Here is a 16633-nt window from a genome sequence, read left to right on the forward strand (position 1 = left end):
GCCAGTGATGCTGTGCCTTCTACAGCTAAGATGGTGAACAACAGCTCGACCTGGAGCTGGGCTGCCATGAGTCGCCGGCAACAGCACAGGCTGCAGTGGGGCTGGATGGCAGCTGGCATGTACTTTCCTGAGCTGCGGTGAGCCGCTGTGAGCAGCAGTCCAATGGCCGGCGAGCGACTGCCTCACCTGGGAAGAATGCAACGATCACAATACCAACATGGGCCAGTGAAGCAATGTCCTCCACAACTAGACTGAAGGACAAAAAGACAGCAGCTTGTCTGTTCCCATACCACAATTCCCCAGTAAAAAATCTTTAAAACAAAAGCCAAGATTTCGGCCCTCCCTTTGATCTATAGATGAAGTAGGCATTTCTGCCTTACAGGAGGAGAGTCTGGGTTACAGCTGTCTGATTAAACATTCTGCCCAGTTAGAGAAGTGGTGAGCCTGGTCAAGAGTATTTCCTATCTGCCTCGAGATGATGCCTGGGGACCCGCTGGTCCTGAGTCTGTTCCTTCCTCTGCTCTGCTGCAGGCAGCACTTGCTGGAGTCTCCAATTAGAATGTGCGTTCCACGTGCCCTTTCTGAGTTTGGTTCTTCCAGTGCAGTCTCAGCATGTTCTCCTTGGCCCCTCTGACTGGGGGACGAGATATGTTCAAGCAAACAACTCCCCCACCATCTCCTCCCAAGCCTTTTTTGCAATATGGGTGAAATACTGATGTTCACTGTCCATCGAGGGAGCAAGATGCAGACCTTACTATAAAGGCAGGGAGACCAAAAAGACCCATAGTCTAATCAGATGAAGGGCAAAGTAATCAGAAATAGATTAAAAGGTTTACCCAGAAGAGAGGACATTGTGTTAACTTTGTAGAGAAGCTTTAGTTGGTTAAATAGAGTTCAGATGGGCCCTTTAAACCCCCGAGGACAAGAGTAGAGACCAAGATGGCGACATCAAAACCCTCATCCCACATCCAAAGGATAGCTTTGAGTCTTCTGGTGAACTGACTTCATCTCGGCACTTGATTCCTCTTCATATGGAATCACTTCCTTCTTATTCTTCTTCTGGGCTTTTTCCCACCCTTCTCCACTCTTACTTAGAATTCCCCTATCAGCTCTCCTCTCTTGTCCATCTATAAACACCTACTGAAATATTTTATAGTTTCTACTATACCAAGAGGACACTGATGACACCAAACTCGAATCTCCCATCTGAACCATGTTTCTGAGCAACAAACATCTTACCACTGGATTTCTTGCAAAGAAACTGATTATTTTCCATTCCCCCAGGCTACCAACTGGCCAGAACTCTGGCCTCTCCTCTCTTACCCTAAAAAGCCCTATCGATCCCACCTCCTTCGTGTTTCTTTGACTTCACTCCCATGACCACTGCCTTGGAGTAGGCAGATCCAACAGACCACTGGTTCAGGGTCCTTACTGCGTCTGCTACCCCAAGTCGCCTCCTTCTTCAGACAGCCACCAGAGAACGCCCCCTTAAATGCTAATCTTATGTTGCGCCCTGATTTGCCAGATCCCTTCATCTCCATGATTGAGTGTAAGCTCCTTAGCAAAGGATATCAGATCCATCATAACTTTGCTTCTTCATCACTACCCACTTTTCCTCTCCTACAATCTCACTGCATCAAGTTATTTGGGGATTCCTGGGCACATCACACATTTTAATTCTCTGTGCCTCTGCACTAATGTTACCTCTGTCTGGGAGGCCTGTCCTCTCCCCCATCCTGTGGCTATAGGGCTCCTATTCATCCTCAAAGCACAGCTCAGACAGCCCCTGCTCTGGGAGCCCTTCCAGCCTCCCCAAAGACCAAGTTAGGACTTTCTTTTCTCTATCACTTGTTGTTATAAGTATCTGTGTTTAGGATGATCCTTGGCTGAAGGAACTACGGGACAGGTCTACAGGACATATATCTTCAGTCCCTGGCACATAGTATGTGCTTAGTAAAAATTTACTGAGTTGAATTGAAAATACAAGATAGCTACAATATTGCCATTCAATATAGAAATGGCTGATGTCTCTAATGGCTAGGGTCTACTTGGAACATTTAGCGACCGTTGAGTTTTGAAGAGAGCATCTAAGGTGTCTGTATCTTTAAGTTGAAACGACATGTCTACGTCCGGAAAATGAAAGAAAATAGCAATTTGCTTTTCCATGAAGCACATTTGTGTTACTACCAGCACATTATTTCGACACTGGTTGACAAATGTTTCTTAAAGCTTTGATGATCACAGGTACCCCTGTAAGTACAGGGTGGGGGTGTTGATTTTCATAAAATGCCACATTCCATACCTTGATGGTAAAATGTAAGTATAATCATTAAATGCTAAAAGAGCAGAAGCTGCGCTTTTTCAATTGCTTGCTTTCAAACATAATTTTAAATATATGCTCACTGAGATAATCTTTTGCTCCCTAGATGCCCCCAGACTCTGCTAATTCTGCCTTATCACAGCAGACTTCACTGTTCAGAGCCAATGGCAGCCAGCTAACCCTACTTACATTCCACAGACCCTGTCTACTTCCGCTGTCCCCTCCCAGGCCAGGGCCCCAGTCCCTGCAAGCACCACAGTGCAGCCACTGATAGCAGTCAGGGGCCCCGAAAACAGGAACTCTGCCTGTCTACAAACTCAGAAAAAAAAAAAAGATAATGCTTATATCTTATAAGGAAGATTTGTCACACTTTATTTTGGCCTGTAAAAAGTAAAGTGATCGTCTAGCCCACTTGACTTCTCCTATCTAGGACAGACCACTTGACATTCATGTAGGGCAGTGGTTTCAAGGGGGGGAGATTCTTCCTCCCAGGGGACATCTGGCAATGTCTGGAGACATTTTTGGTTGTCACAATGAGGAAGCTGCTACTGGCAGGTAGTGGGTAGAGCCCAGGGACCCTGCTAATCCTCTCATGCACAGGCCAGCCCCTCATAACAAAGGATTATCCCCCCTCACCCCCCCCCCATGTCAGTAGTGGGCAAATGACATCATACTATGCAAATAAGTGATTTTTTTTTCTTGAAAGGTTGAAAATTCACTAGCAATTTGATTATTAAAACTATTAGACCTGTTGGTGAGAGTCAAGGGGGTGGGGATAAGGTTCTGAGCCAGGTAGAAGGGAATTTCTGCTTCCGATCTGTCCTGCAGCCCAAATAAGGAGGAATAAGTCGAGTTAATTGATCAGACCCTCAATTCTACAGGCTTCCAGAAAAGAAACTTAACTAGTCTCTCTGTCAACTCCACCATATCTGGTCCCTACTTTGTTGGTTGTGTCTAACTCATCTAAAGCCTCCTTTTACTACTGGCTAGAAGATCTGGGCTTGCTGTGGGCACGGGCTAGCTCTCACTTCACAAGGAAACCATGGTTTAGTAATCCTTGGGAGTGAGGAGGTGAGAGGGGAGGAGGAAGAACAAGGAAGCAGACATGGCCCACAGCACAGAAAGAGAGAACCGGGTATTGAGGAGGGGAGGAGTTTTGCTGGAAGAGCTTTCCTCTTTTGTTTTGGTTGGGAATTATATGTGACATCATTTTAATGTTTAAAATATCAAACACTGTAAGAATGGAATTAAGAAACTGTGGGAAGAATTCCAAAACTCCTTTCGTAACACCTATGTGATAAATCATTACAGACTGTCCTAAAGAATTGGGTAGGAGTGAGCTCGAAATACAGTGTGCTCTTTTGCTATACAAATATACGAAAACTTGGATGCCTCTCACAGAAAGCAGACAGGAACTCCTTGGGTGGCCCCGAAGGGAAGGCTGGGCCACTGAAACCCTCCAGCAGAGCAGGGAGGGTCTGCAAAGTATTAGCTGGCAACAGAAAGCAGGAAGAGCAGAGTCGGCCTCGATGGCACCTGGGTTAATGTGGGGGGCACGGTGTCCCCGCAGCCTTGTGTTGGGCCGTCAGAGAAGAGCCCAATCAACCCAGCAGGACAAGGAAGGCTGTACAAATAGCAATGGTGGGCAAGGAAAGCGGGCTGGGCTGCTGCTCTTCCATTACGTCTCCTGCTTTGGGGACACCCCCCCCCCGCAAGCCCAGTGGGGCCAGGGAACCCATCACCAAGCAGAGGCAGTGCCCACAGTTTGGGCTTCTTCCCAATAATCTCCATCAGGTCCTAAACTCACTGCACCCCACGCAAAAGAAAAGGTGCGCTTCATACGCAAATGTAGCTTCAGGACAAGACCCTTCTAAGCAGACGGCTGCTCTGAGCCTGCCCTCAATAGCAATCCCCGAACTGCGATGGTGACCAGCTACAGTATGAACCTTTGCTGAATGAATGAACACCTTCGGTCCTCACCTGTCAGTGGGCAACTCTCTATTCTTCCAAGTGGGCTAAGTTTACACTGACAGGGCTGATTCTGTCATGGGAGGCCCTGGAACGTTCTGGAGCCTAGAAGAGATGGACATAGCTGGGTTCTTACCAGGGATGAAGTAATTATGGAAAACTCAAGTATTTCAAAACTAAAACATGTAATGGTCTGTGGTTTCCACCAGCACAGTCAGCTTTTTACACTGCAGGATTCTGTTTTCTGGGTGGGGTGGACCCACAGCAGCCACGCACAGGTGTGGCTTCAGGCCTTAGCCTGAAGGACCCAGTCAGCCAAGGCAGAAGGCAACCCAACGTCCCACGGAAACACATCAGGCCACGCCACGGTGCTGCTTAAAGCTCAGGTGCCAGTTGGTTTGATAGTCTTACAGCCACTCTGGGTGCACTTCTGAGGAAAGACTGGCACGGAGGTGAGGTTGTCCTCCAGAGTCCAGTGTTCATTTTCAATGACCTTTCCTCTTGTAATATGATGACTGCGTTTGCTCCATGCTATCTACCACACACTGCTGTTCCATCTGTTTTATATTCTCTTCACAACTAGACCGAAGATTAAAAGAACTGTTTCTTTTGCCTAGCACTCAACCCATGTGATCCAGGACCGATGGACTTTTCACTAAACTGTTTGGCATAATGCCCATCCCAGTCTCCTCCCTGGAGCCACTCCTGGCACTTCCAGCCCAGTGTTTCAATCAAGGGCCCTGTGGCAGCTAGAGTATCTAGGGTTTGGCAGGGTCCCAGTTACAGTCAGGCAAAACCATAACCAAGACTCCCCACCACAGAGCCCCATCCATCCCGGGGAAACGTGGGGCCAAGTCTGACCCTGGCAAGTCTCAGATACGTCCAAGGAGATTACACACAATCCATGAGCCATCTTACCAAACCCGGGAGTAGCGGGTCTGCGTGATCCCTAGGTCATCAATGATGACTGCGGCAAGCGACGTCAAGGCCAGTTACAACTGAACCACCTCAAACTGAAAAACATGCAAACCCTTTCAAACCCTTTTGTCACACTGAGTATCCTGGCAGTCCTACCCAAACAGACAAAGCCAAAGGAACAGTGTGAACTTCGGGTTCTCTCATTTCCAACTCATTTTCACAGCCCTGTTTACCCACAGAAAGTTGGAAAGCCTGGACGCCTGAGAGGACAGAGGACCCAAATGACCCCCCAAGAAATCCAAAGGCTGGAGATGGCCTTTGCGCATTTTGTCCCCAGATGGAACACTATTAATAGCTGGGAATATGCCCAACTGGGAAACACCATGTTCTGGCTTGGCTCATTTTCTATTTTGATCTGAGCCAAAGGCAAACTACAACAAATGACCCATAAGCGGACCAAATTGTATTTGCAGCAGTCATTGCTCAGGAAAAGAAAGAAACCTAGCTCCAAACATATAAGAGAAAATATCCTTAGGTATTTCATAAAAGGCCACACAACTATATATATATAGTGAAAAACTGCCTTCATTCCTGCCTAATGTCACTATTCTTAGCTGTACACATTCCAGAGAGAGCACACTTCTATTTGTGGTATAACGGAAATGGCATAGATTATTAAGCTGGACAACCCGGTTAAGACTCCATGGTCTGACTCTTGCTTGCTGTGCGACCTGGCACAAGTTATTTAACCCCTCTAAACCTCAGTTTCCAGAGCTTTAAAATGAGGATAATAGTATCTATACCTCCCTGGATTGTTTTGGGTACTAAATGAAATAGTTCACTCAACAGATATTTATGGAATGTCAAAATGTGCCGTTTTATACACACTGGCAACGAAAATAAGCACCTAGAACATATTCCAGAGTCTCAAAGAACAGTAGCGTTTCATTCTTCACGCATGTTTTCTGCAAAGCCAATACCAGTAAGGCTCTAAGAATTGACCGGCTATCCAAAGGCATTAACAGAGGCCTCTGCAGAACCCGGCTCCATGCCGAGGGGAAGGTCTTCCAGCTTTGTGGGCTGCACTTCTCTCCTCACCCAACCCACCACCACAGGGCCTCTTCCTCTTACCCTGGACGTCCCTGCGACTCAGAGCACAATGGGCAACGCTGCTCCAGGGGCCAAGTATGCCTCCTCCTCCTTCCCCAGGCCAGCTGCTGGCAGCAGCTCAGCAGACAAACGGGCCTGGCTGCCACTGCCAGATGCTCACTGAATGCTTAGGAAAGGGAGAGAGAGCTGGAGGGGCTGGAATGCAGTCAGGGCCAGACGGGGTTGTGCAGGGCTGCGGGGCAGGCTCCCACTCCCCACCCCCTATGTGCACAAAGCCAGCCAGGGGCCGCTTTCTGGAGGGATCTCTACTAACAGGTCCCTGACGAAAGAACATAGGCTTTCGGTGGAGTTGTTTATCTGGATAAAAATCAAAGGCAGGTAACCTCCCTAAAGACAAGGGAGCTATTAGTTAAGCCAGAATTAGAACTCAGAGCTCTCACACGGAACGTGGCAATGCAGTCGCCTGCCTGATGAAATTCTGATTCATTCCAGGGTCATGTGACTACCTTGCTTCAAAGCTGCTGTCTATCTTGTCTGTCTGCCTGTCCCTCTCTCTCTCTCTCTCTCTCTCTCCTTTGCTATTTAATACAACAGTGGAGAAAATAATACAGAGAAAGGAGTGTTCCCTTGCACTCATGTTGCCAGATGGTTTTCATAACATACTTTAAGTATGATTTAATTAAGTATACTGAAATCATTTTGCACAAGCCATGTAAACAGACATCATTAAGTTCACAAGATTCCTAGACCCCCTTAACCTTCAAAGGTGCGATTTCTGCTTTGTTGGCTGACACTGGAGGCATGACTTCTTAAGGGAAGCTATGCTCCTGCCAGGGACTCTGGGCACTGTGCCTTGTGGACGACCCTTATCAGCTGACACCCTGCAGACACCTGTCAGTAGCCCGGAGATTGTGAGGAAAGAACTGACAGGTAGAGGAACGGGTGGGAGGTGAGAGCACTGAGCTTCAGTCCCCGTAAAGGGAGGGTCTGTGCATTCTGGGGCCCACCTGAGTGCGGCACATTGCAAACACAAACGTGAGTATTCCCAAAAGCACGAGGCTCTGCAGTGGCTCATCTCACAGACTTGGCCCCAGGTCCTGCGGTCGAGAGGCAGTTCTTGGGCCCCAGCATAGCATGTCTCATGTTTTCCAAATGGAAACGTTTCTGCTTCAATAAACTGGGTCTCTGAACAAAGACTGAAGCATCTGACCAGTATTTACTCTGCCACTCCCCCTCCTGCTACTGCGGGGTCTTTGTTCTTCTCTCCCTGGGCACTCAGCTGAGGGCGCCAGCAGGAGCAGCTCAGTGGAGAGCCCCTGGGAGCTAGGGATGGGGTAGTCCCGGATTCCAGGCCATAAATGCCAGGAGGCCCAGCTGCTGACGCGACAGTCACTGATTAAGATGAAAGGAGTGTGAAGGGCATTTAACCTGATAGAGTGGGGAAAGCAGCATCCACTGGGCCTGCACCCTGGGACAGGATCTCCTGGCTTCAGAATGCCTCACTCCTCCCGTCTCCACTGCTAAACGAAGATAACCACATTACCAAAATTGGTAAATAGAAAAAAGAAAAAAAATCATCCATAATTTCACTAGCTTTATACAGTCCCCGGCAGTTTATTGACATGATTTCCTTCTCGTTTTTTTGGGAGGAGGGGCTATATTTGCCAGTTCACTCTCTTGGGTAGAACCTGATATGGACACATACTGGTCATCATCATAAATTCTGTATTATTTCCTGGGCTCTAACCTCCTAGTTCCACCATTTACCGTATTAAATTTTGGGCAAGTGACTTAACTCCTCAGAGCTTCACTTTATCACTCAGCAAAATGAAGATAATAATTGTACCTAGTTTACAGGGCTGTTGCAAGAGCTGAACGCTATAAATAATACATGTCAGGTGCTTATGACAGTGTCTGACATGTAATCATTTAACTGCTTAATATTTAATTATCTCTTTACTGGCTGAAAATTTTCATCAAATACTATATTATTTAAGTAAACTATTGCTGAATGCTGACATTGTATCCAATATTTTTTCTATTATAAATAACACACTGAGAATTAAACATCTTTATGTGTAACATTTATTTTATATTCCTTATGTTGTTTTCTTAGGCTAGATGATCAGAAATAAAATCAACAGACTGAAGAGTATATCCATTTTTATGAGTCTTGATTCAGATTATCAAATTATTCACAAACTATTGGGACTTACAATGCTATCAGAAACTTATGAGGATGCCAATTTAATGATACACTTGCAAGTAGCATGTATTATGATGAAAAAGTCAGAGGCAATAATTTATAGGCTCATAATCCTAGATAGGGAACTCAATAAATTATCTAATATATGAAATTTGCTCTTTTTGTTTTTTTCCAAGAACAAAAACAGCTCCAGAATTCCTACTTTGAGGTAGTCACTACACCCTCCATGGGGGGTCTGTGCTGGCCACGGGGGAAGCCCTGGGGCAATTTTCTTTGGCGTGGGAAGGAGGGAGTCATCACCACAATGAGCTGACTCACTTTTGAGCAGTGCTGCATGTGTACAGAGTGGTTCTGCATCCTCAACTTTGGTCCTCACATCAATCCTGCTTTCATTGTTAACCACGAGCACTTGAAGGCTCAAAGGAATTTTCAGGTAGGCTCAAGCCATTCAGACAGAGGAAAACCAAAGTTGGAAGAACGGAGGAGTTCTTCCATTTCCAAGGGCAATGCTGCTTCCCCGCCAGCAGGTTGGAGAGCAGCCAGAGCAGACAGGAGTTGCTTAAGCACATGATGATTCAACAACCAAAATGTGGTAACAACACCCCAGTGCCAGCACTCTCCCGACTTCCCGCTGATCTACCAGCACCTCAAATTTAATGTGTGAAAGGACTACTGAGTCAGAGCACAGAGCCCAGGCCCAGCCTCAGCCTGACCCAGAGCTGAACCTTGTCTCTACCCTTACAGTCTAAGGGGCCCCTCAGCAGGTTAGCTCTCCCTGTCTCTCGGCTTCAGAGACACTGGCTCCACGTGAGAGGAGCGCCTCTACAACGTCTTCCCAATAAAGTGATACTTCTCAAATGGCTGGGGCATGACTCCAACACCTCACTTCGAAATTCCTCAGGGGAGATTGTTACAGCTCAGCATTACACACCGGTTAGCATCTCATTTTAGAAGCCACGGCCTGCCAAACTGAGTAACTAAAAAGTAATAATCTACCTGCTGTGATTCCTCCTAGTAACTAACATTTTTCTGTATTTACAGTTAGGTTTTCAACAACGAATGGGGATCATCACTGAGGACTTCTGACAGATGGACATATGCACAGCAAGCAAATGCCACATGTATTATGGGGTCTGATACATTGTACACCTGAGAGAAAGAACAAATTATAGCAAAATGAAAATTATACATATATTTCTATCTCAGTGAGAAAAACTCACTTGATTCTTTTAAGTTGGCCTTAGGACAGGGGGAAATTCCTTTATCCTTTGCTTTGGAGACATCTACCGCAAAACTAAATTCTGAACCCCTAATGTCAGTTCCTATCTCTGGTGAAGAAATAAAAATCACCTTGCAGTAACGACTGCCACCTTGTGGCCACACATGAAACTGTCACTAAGAAAAATAGACCGCCAATACTAATGAAGGCTTAACCGGCTGAACACTGTTGAAATCCCATATGGCCACTCCTATTTTGGAATAATGCGTAATTTATATTTTCCTGGAAAATTCTGCGTTGTATATGTTGCTTTCATTGGGCTCCCAATCTATTCAGGTTAATTTCTTGTTCTACTCTACCATAATGCAATCTAATTGCTGGTAACACCCCTAAATACTTCTATGCAATCACAGGGATTTCCTTTTGTAGGTAAAAGTGCCCTGGAGTTGCATATGAGCCACTTTATTTGTTCATTTCAGTAACTTGAAACAACAACCACTGGACGAGCAGACTACGTTCACTACATGCCTATCAACTGTCTGACTCAAAGGTTATCAGCTGACTGAGATCATCTAACGAATGTCACAGGAAACCATCTACTCTTTGGCCCAGGCCCTGGGAAGATGACCTGAGCTGTAGCTGTCCTGCGGCTTGATTCATGGTATGAGCAGGAGGTGCAAGCTTGAAACTCAGGCAGACGACCAGTACCACCCACCAAAGGGTACCATCCTTCTTCAGAGGGTGTTTCAACCCTGGGCTGTCACTCCACTCCTCTCTGAGCAAAGAGCTGGATGATGGGGGAGGCCAGGGAAGGGCTTTATGTAGGTAAAGCACAGAGCACAGAAACTAGCATTTCAGGGATACTCCAGGTAGCAGTGGAGGACAGGCAGAACCATGGACCCCAGACATGGGGACAGAGGAACAGTGGCAAGGCAGCAGGGGCACATGGAGTCCAGGGCTGTCTGGAGGGGCAGCAGACCATGAGGTCAGGAGGGTGTGACCTCAAGGAGCCCAGCCCCAAAGGAGAAAGGAGTGCAGGGGGAACTGTGGCCTAAAAAGCTATCAGCTGATTCCCCATCTCCTCCCAACATGATTGGACAGCATAGGAGTTCACACTGTACATCCCCTTTAATATGTCCCCCCATCTCCCAGCTTGCAGTCTTCCCTACCCTACCCATTCTCCAGGCTGCACATGTCTTTTTCAACAAAGATTTGAACACAGGTGACCCTTAAACATATGCGAATGCTCGGCCTCACTCACAGGGAAATGAAAACTGGGACTCTAAAGAAGCCATTGTTTACATCTCTCCAATCACCAGAATGATAGGTAGCATGCAGTGATGGGAGGGTGGGGGAAATCAGGCTGCTCACACATGGTTTGGGAGTGTGAACTTAGAAATTCACTAGGTGGTAAGAGCCTGTGCTCTGCAGTCAGATTGCCTGGAGTCAAAATCTCTGCCACTCAGAAGCTAAATTTCTTTGTGTCTCAGTTTCCTCATCTATAAAATGGGAGTGATGGTAACAGAACTTACTTCACAGGGTTACCATGAGGATTAAATGAGATAATCCACGTAAATTACTTAGAACAGTGCCTAGTATATAGGTGGTAAAATGTTAGTTATCTTTCTTAAGATTTTATTGGGAAATTGGGGAAGGGGAACAGTGTTGGGGAATTGGGGAAGGGGAACAGCCAAGCTGTCCTTCAATCTTAGCTGTGCAGGGAGCAGCTAGCTTAGCTCCAAGTCCTGTCACCATCCGGCTGCCCGATGGCAGCTCGCGGCCGCTCAGCTCAAGGTGCCTTGTTCAATCTTAGTTGCGGGTAGGCGTAGCCCACCATCCCATGCAGGAGTCAAACTGGCAACCTTGTTGTTAGGAGCACATGCTCTCACCAGCTGAGCTATCCTGCCACCTGTTGGCAGCTCAGCAGCAGCTCAGCTCGGGCACAGCTCATTGGCCCATGTGGGAATCAAACCAGCGATCCTGTTGCTCAGAGCTCACGCTCTTAACCAACTGAACCATTTGGCCAGCCCAATGTTAGCTATCTTTAACTGTTATGGGGGAGAAGACCAACTGGACTCAGTCAAAATTTTAAATGCATATACTTCTGACCAAGCAGTACAACTTCTAGTCAAGAATCATATAGAATTAATAGCACAAAATGTAAAGATAAAGGCAGAAGGGGATTCACTGCAACATTGACTGAAATAAAAGACCAGGTACAACCTAAATATATAGCAATAGGAAACAAGTTAAATGAATTGTGTCATATTCTTAAAATGGAATATTATGTAGGCGTTAATAATGAGGCAGCTAGATATGTACAAGTATGAATCAATCTCCAATATCTATTATTACAGTTTAAGGAAAAAAAAGGTATAGAATGGTGGACAATGTATACTACCATTTGTTTTTTAAAAAATAAATATGAATGCATACTCACATATGTGGTATGCACGTATGCTTTCATGTGCAAAAAATTCTTTGAAAGGCTACACATGAAATGAGTAATAATTATTTCTTTCAGAGAAAGAATATGGACATTCGGAGGATTCTTATATTACCTATTATAAAAAATTAGCTTTCTAGTTGAAAATGCAACCTGATATATCATTTCTCTGCTTAAATTTCTTCCATTTGCTCTTAGTCTAAAATCCAAGCTTCTTAACCCAACCTACAAGGCCCTTCGGAGCCTGGCCCCGGCTAGTCCTGCAGCTTCAGTTCTCACCAGGCCCCTCGTCAACCTCCATACTTCACACATGCTGAGCTGTATTCACACCTCACGCTCTTGCTCACTGCTATGCCTGTGCATAGGCTGTTACCCTATATGGTATACGTGCCTTCATTCTCTTTGTCTAACTAACTCTAACTCACCCTTCTGGCTCCAGCTTTGCTGTTACTTTCCCTGCACCATCCCTGAACCAGGTGGCACGCCCCATACAAAGGACGTGTCCTGTATTCACTCTCCCAGCACACCTTTTGACTATAAGAAGATTCTGAAATATCTGTGGCAGGCCCTCGTGGTGCCTTCTCGGGAGCCATCTTCCCACTTCATTGACAACAGCAGCCCAGCTCTGAGCCCAGTGCTGACTGGGGAGCACAGTGCCCCACCCTAGGGGATGAAGTCAGAGTTGGTGGGAGTCTATCACGGTAAACCAGCTTATCTTGGCTAGATGTTTGCTCTTCCAGACTCCTTTGTAGCTAAGGGTGAGCAGGTGACTCGAGTCTCAAAAGATGTTCTTCTCCCTGATAAACGGAGAGTGACCCATGCAGCCCTCGTGCCTGTCCCCATGCTTTCTGCTTCAGATGCTACCATATGAGATGTGATGTTTAGGACTGTGGCGAACAACTTGAGACCCCAAGGGAAAGAGATGCCCAATGTCACTGAGCAACTAATCCCACCCCAACATTGCTACTGCCAGACTCTTCTAGAAAAAAAGTTTGTACTAAAGAACTAAACTCATCCTTTCTGTTTATTGTGTAAACCACAATTGGTTGGGTAGTCTGTTAACTGCAGCCAAAAGCATTCCTAATCGCACACCATTATAGGGTAGACGGGCTGTACTCCCAGATCAGTCCACAGAATGGAGCTAAGTGTCCCTGATTAAGGCCAGGAGCAATGTCATGGGACATTACAAATCAAGGTGCCCGCTCTGGGCCTATCTTGGTCTGAACTCTTCTTAAGCATTTAGGCGTGGAGCCAAGGTCAAAGTCACCGAGATAAGCAGCCTATGCCATTTACTTTATTCTTAGACTTCTGTAACCTTCACTCTGCTAGAGAAGACGTACATATGAAGACCTTTTCAATCTTAGGACACTAAGCCTCAAAGTGACCCTTCTCCAGGACAGCATGAAAGAAAGGGTTAATTCACTGGTTTTAGTGCCTTCGGAAGTCACTGGGTACCCTCATCTGGCCCTACCATGGGAGCCTAGTACCCCCCCGCCAAGTTCCTGATATTCTGTTTTACAAAATCTTCAACATCTGATTGTGTCAAGTCTTTAGGAAAGGAGGCCACGTGGGCAGGGAGTGTGCGTCACACTTACAGGGGTCTGAAAGCAGCAGAACAACTGCGTGAGGAAGGGGTGATTGCGCGCCAATGACAGGATCCTTTTCTCCGTCATTGTGCATTCCACATCATCATCCTGCAGGATCACGTCCTTCTTTAGCACCTTCACGGCATAGAGGTCTCCCGTTTCTTTTATCCTTGCAAGCATCACCTGTGGGAATGCAGAAGGAAGGAGTGTGAGAACTTTGCAGGTCTTAGGATGCGGGCACACATGGCAGAAAGGGGATGGCATGCAGGGAATGTGAGTGTGTATACATATACACACACCCAAACAACACACACGTGATATGGTTACTTTAGCACAAACAGGGAAAGCCAAGACTCACCTTCCCAAAGCTCCCCTTCCCCAACACTCGGATGAACTCAAAGTTGTTGATACCAAGTCGGTTGGAAGAATTAACCCCGACCCCATTTCCTTCTTTGGTGCTCTCTCTTCCCTGTCGTCTTAGAGTCGATCTGGAAACGAGCTTCTGTAGGGAAAAGAGGGACTACATTGAGTCAGACAGCAGCGTGGGCACGAAGCACTTATGGATGGAGAAGACCTTACTTGCAGCCACAGCCCTCAATACAAACAACACAGGGGGAAAGATCAATTCAGCTTAACGTGTAATCAAGTTCTGCCATTCAAAACTATCTCCGCATCAGCCCCTGATCTGTGCTTACTGTATTTGGGAAAGAATCAGCTAAAAAATATATGTAAGAACACCGAGTTTAAATCTGTGCTCAAATGGGCATGTACAGAAGAAACAAACGCCTTAGTCCGATCCCTCTGGTTTCTTGCAGTGGCTTTCTACAGGGTGGTCAGAGTCCAAGAGCGCCACCTGGTGTCCTCGTCCCGCAAAGAGAGGTTTTCATGTTTACTCAGACGATCAAGTACCAGACGTGAATGAATGAAGCAACATTATTTATACTGTACAATCTTTTAAATTATATGCCAGAAATACAATTCAACGTAAAAACTGGAGCAATGAACAAAAGTACGAAGAACAAAATTTAAAACACCTATAATCTTACCAGCCCCCTCAAAAACAAAAATATGAAAACAATTGCACACATACATTCACAACTTCACACTTAATTTTTTTAAATATAAAATTGTTTCATAACACGTTTAATTTAATACTTTTTCATCTGTATTTTCCATATCTTTCAATATCCTTCAAGAACATGAATTTTAAGGGCTGCCCAAGATTCCATTTTGTGGATATATCACAACTTATTCACTAATTGCCTTGCTATTGAAAATACAGGTTATCTCCCACTTTTCACTAGTATAAATAACACCACAGTGAACACGCTTGCATTCAAATCTTCAAAGCAGGGTGATTAGGAGTCTAGGCTTTCAAGCAGGCTGCCTGGGTTCAAATCAGAGCTCGGCAACCCAACCCAATGACCTTGGGCAAGTTACTTACCTGTCCTCTCTGTGCCTCAGTTTCCTCTTCTAACAAAGGGGATGTTATAGTACCTGCCACATGAGTGATTATGAGGATGAAATGCCTATAAAACACTTAGATCGGTGCCTGGCTCATTCAATAAAAATGAGCTGTGTTGTCATCATTATCGTCACGATCATCATAATCTATTTTCTTAAGAGAATTTTCTGGAAATGGAATTCTTTAAGCCAAAGTGTTAACTTTGGAGACTTTTGATACATTGTCAACTTGCCCTCTAGAAAAGTTGAACACCAGCAGAATGAGTGTGCCAGCCTCACCATACTTCTCACCATAAGTGTGGCCGCCTCAGTGGGTTCTATAGCCCCATCCCACTGGTACAAGTCCTGTCATGGTGAGGATGCTACTTAAAGGCAAGGTGACTTGCAGGTGTCCACCTTGGGACATTTATAATACAAGCTACCACTACACAGCAGATCAAAGGTCTAACATCCTGGAGCTCTGACCTATTTAGATTTTTTTAAATGTTTATCTGGGTCAACTTCTAAGCAATGTTTGCAACAAACAACAGTGCAATGGCCTGAAACTATAAGGATTTTATCTACTCAGCCCAATAAAACGGTGATAGCACGATATAAAATGGATCATTTAAAAAACCCAATTGTTTTAATAGTTTCTCCTCCAGATCTCTGATCAGAAATTTTTCAAAGATAGAAAAATTGTACCAGCTTGAATTTCACTTCCTCCACTCAATACTTCCCCTGGTTGGGCTGGCATTGGCAGAAAGCTCTAAACCAGGGTTTCTCAATCTCTTTTTTTTTTTTTAACCCATTCTTCTCTTTGGATTGACTTAAGATTTTCTGTCTCTTTTTAATATTGTGCTATCAAGTAACAGGTAGCTTTGGTTTTCCTGTTATTAAATATCATAATAGTAAAGATACTTGGCTCAAATGGCATATGACAAATGGCACTGCCCATTCCTACAGGTTGTGCCACATGGTCTACCTTATTCCCATCATATTTTAGAAGCCACGGTATAGGCTGAAATCCTTCATCTATGCTCTTCAGCTGTCCTGTGTATTATAAATCCCCCTCATGGCAGTAGCATCCTGCCTGTGTATCCACGAGACGGGTAGACTTTGTCAATGCTTTCCGCAAACAGCAAGAAATAGTGTCAACCCAAGTCCGTGATCTCCCAGCTATCCTTCAGTAAAAAGGGAATGGGGTGGTCAGTGCTGATATGTTCTGGATAACCATGAACCTGACATTGATTACACTTCCTTTCCTAAGTCACCAGAGAGATTTACATCTAGAATTTTTCCGAACGGCTATCAAGCTACACCATTCAGAAATCCCAGTTGTAGTCATGGCTCTTTCCCTGCTCTCTGCAAACCCCGGTCAGGAAGGCAGCAAGAGGACATGGGCCTGGAAAGTGGC

General features: G+C 45.6%; 1 protein-coding gene across 1 annotated transcript in view; it reads right to left on the reverse strand.

Moving 5' to 3' along the window:
• PRKCH (protein kinase C eta) overlaps positions 1 to 16633 on the reverse strand; it is a 208317-nt gene that overhangs the window by 64894 nt on the left and 126790 nt on the right. Inside the window, exons 8-9 of the mRNA XM_019644458.1 lie at positions 14132 to 14275; positions 13783 to 13956 (exon numbers count right to left, since the gene is read on the reverse strand). Coding sequence (XP_019500003.1) covers positions 13783 to 13956; positions 14132 to 14275 — 318 coding nt within the window. The remainder of the gene's footprint in view (positions 1 to 13782; positions 13957 to 14131; positions 14276 to 16633) is intronic.

The sequence above is a fragment of the Hipposideros armiger genome, unplaced genomic scaffold (assembly GCF_001890085.2).
Source record: "Hipposideros armiger isolate ML-2016 unplaced genomic scaffold, ASM189008v1 scaffold_5, whole genome shotgun sequence".
Classification (NCBI taxonomy): domain Eukaryota; kingdom Metazoa; phylum Chordata; class Mammalia; order Chiroptera; family Hipposideridae; genus Hipposideros; species Hipposideros armiger.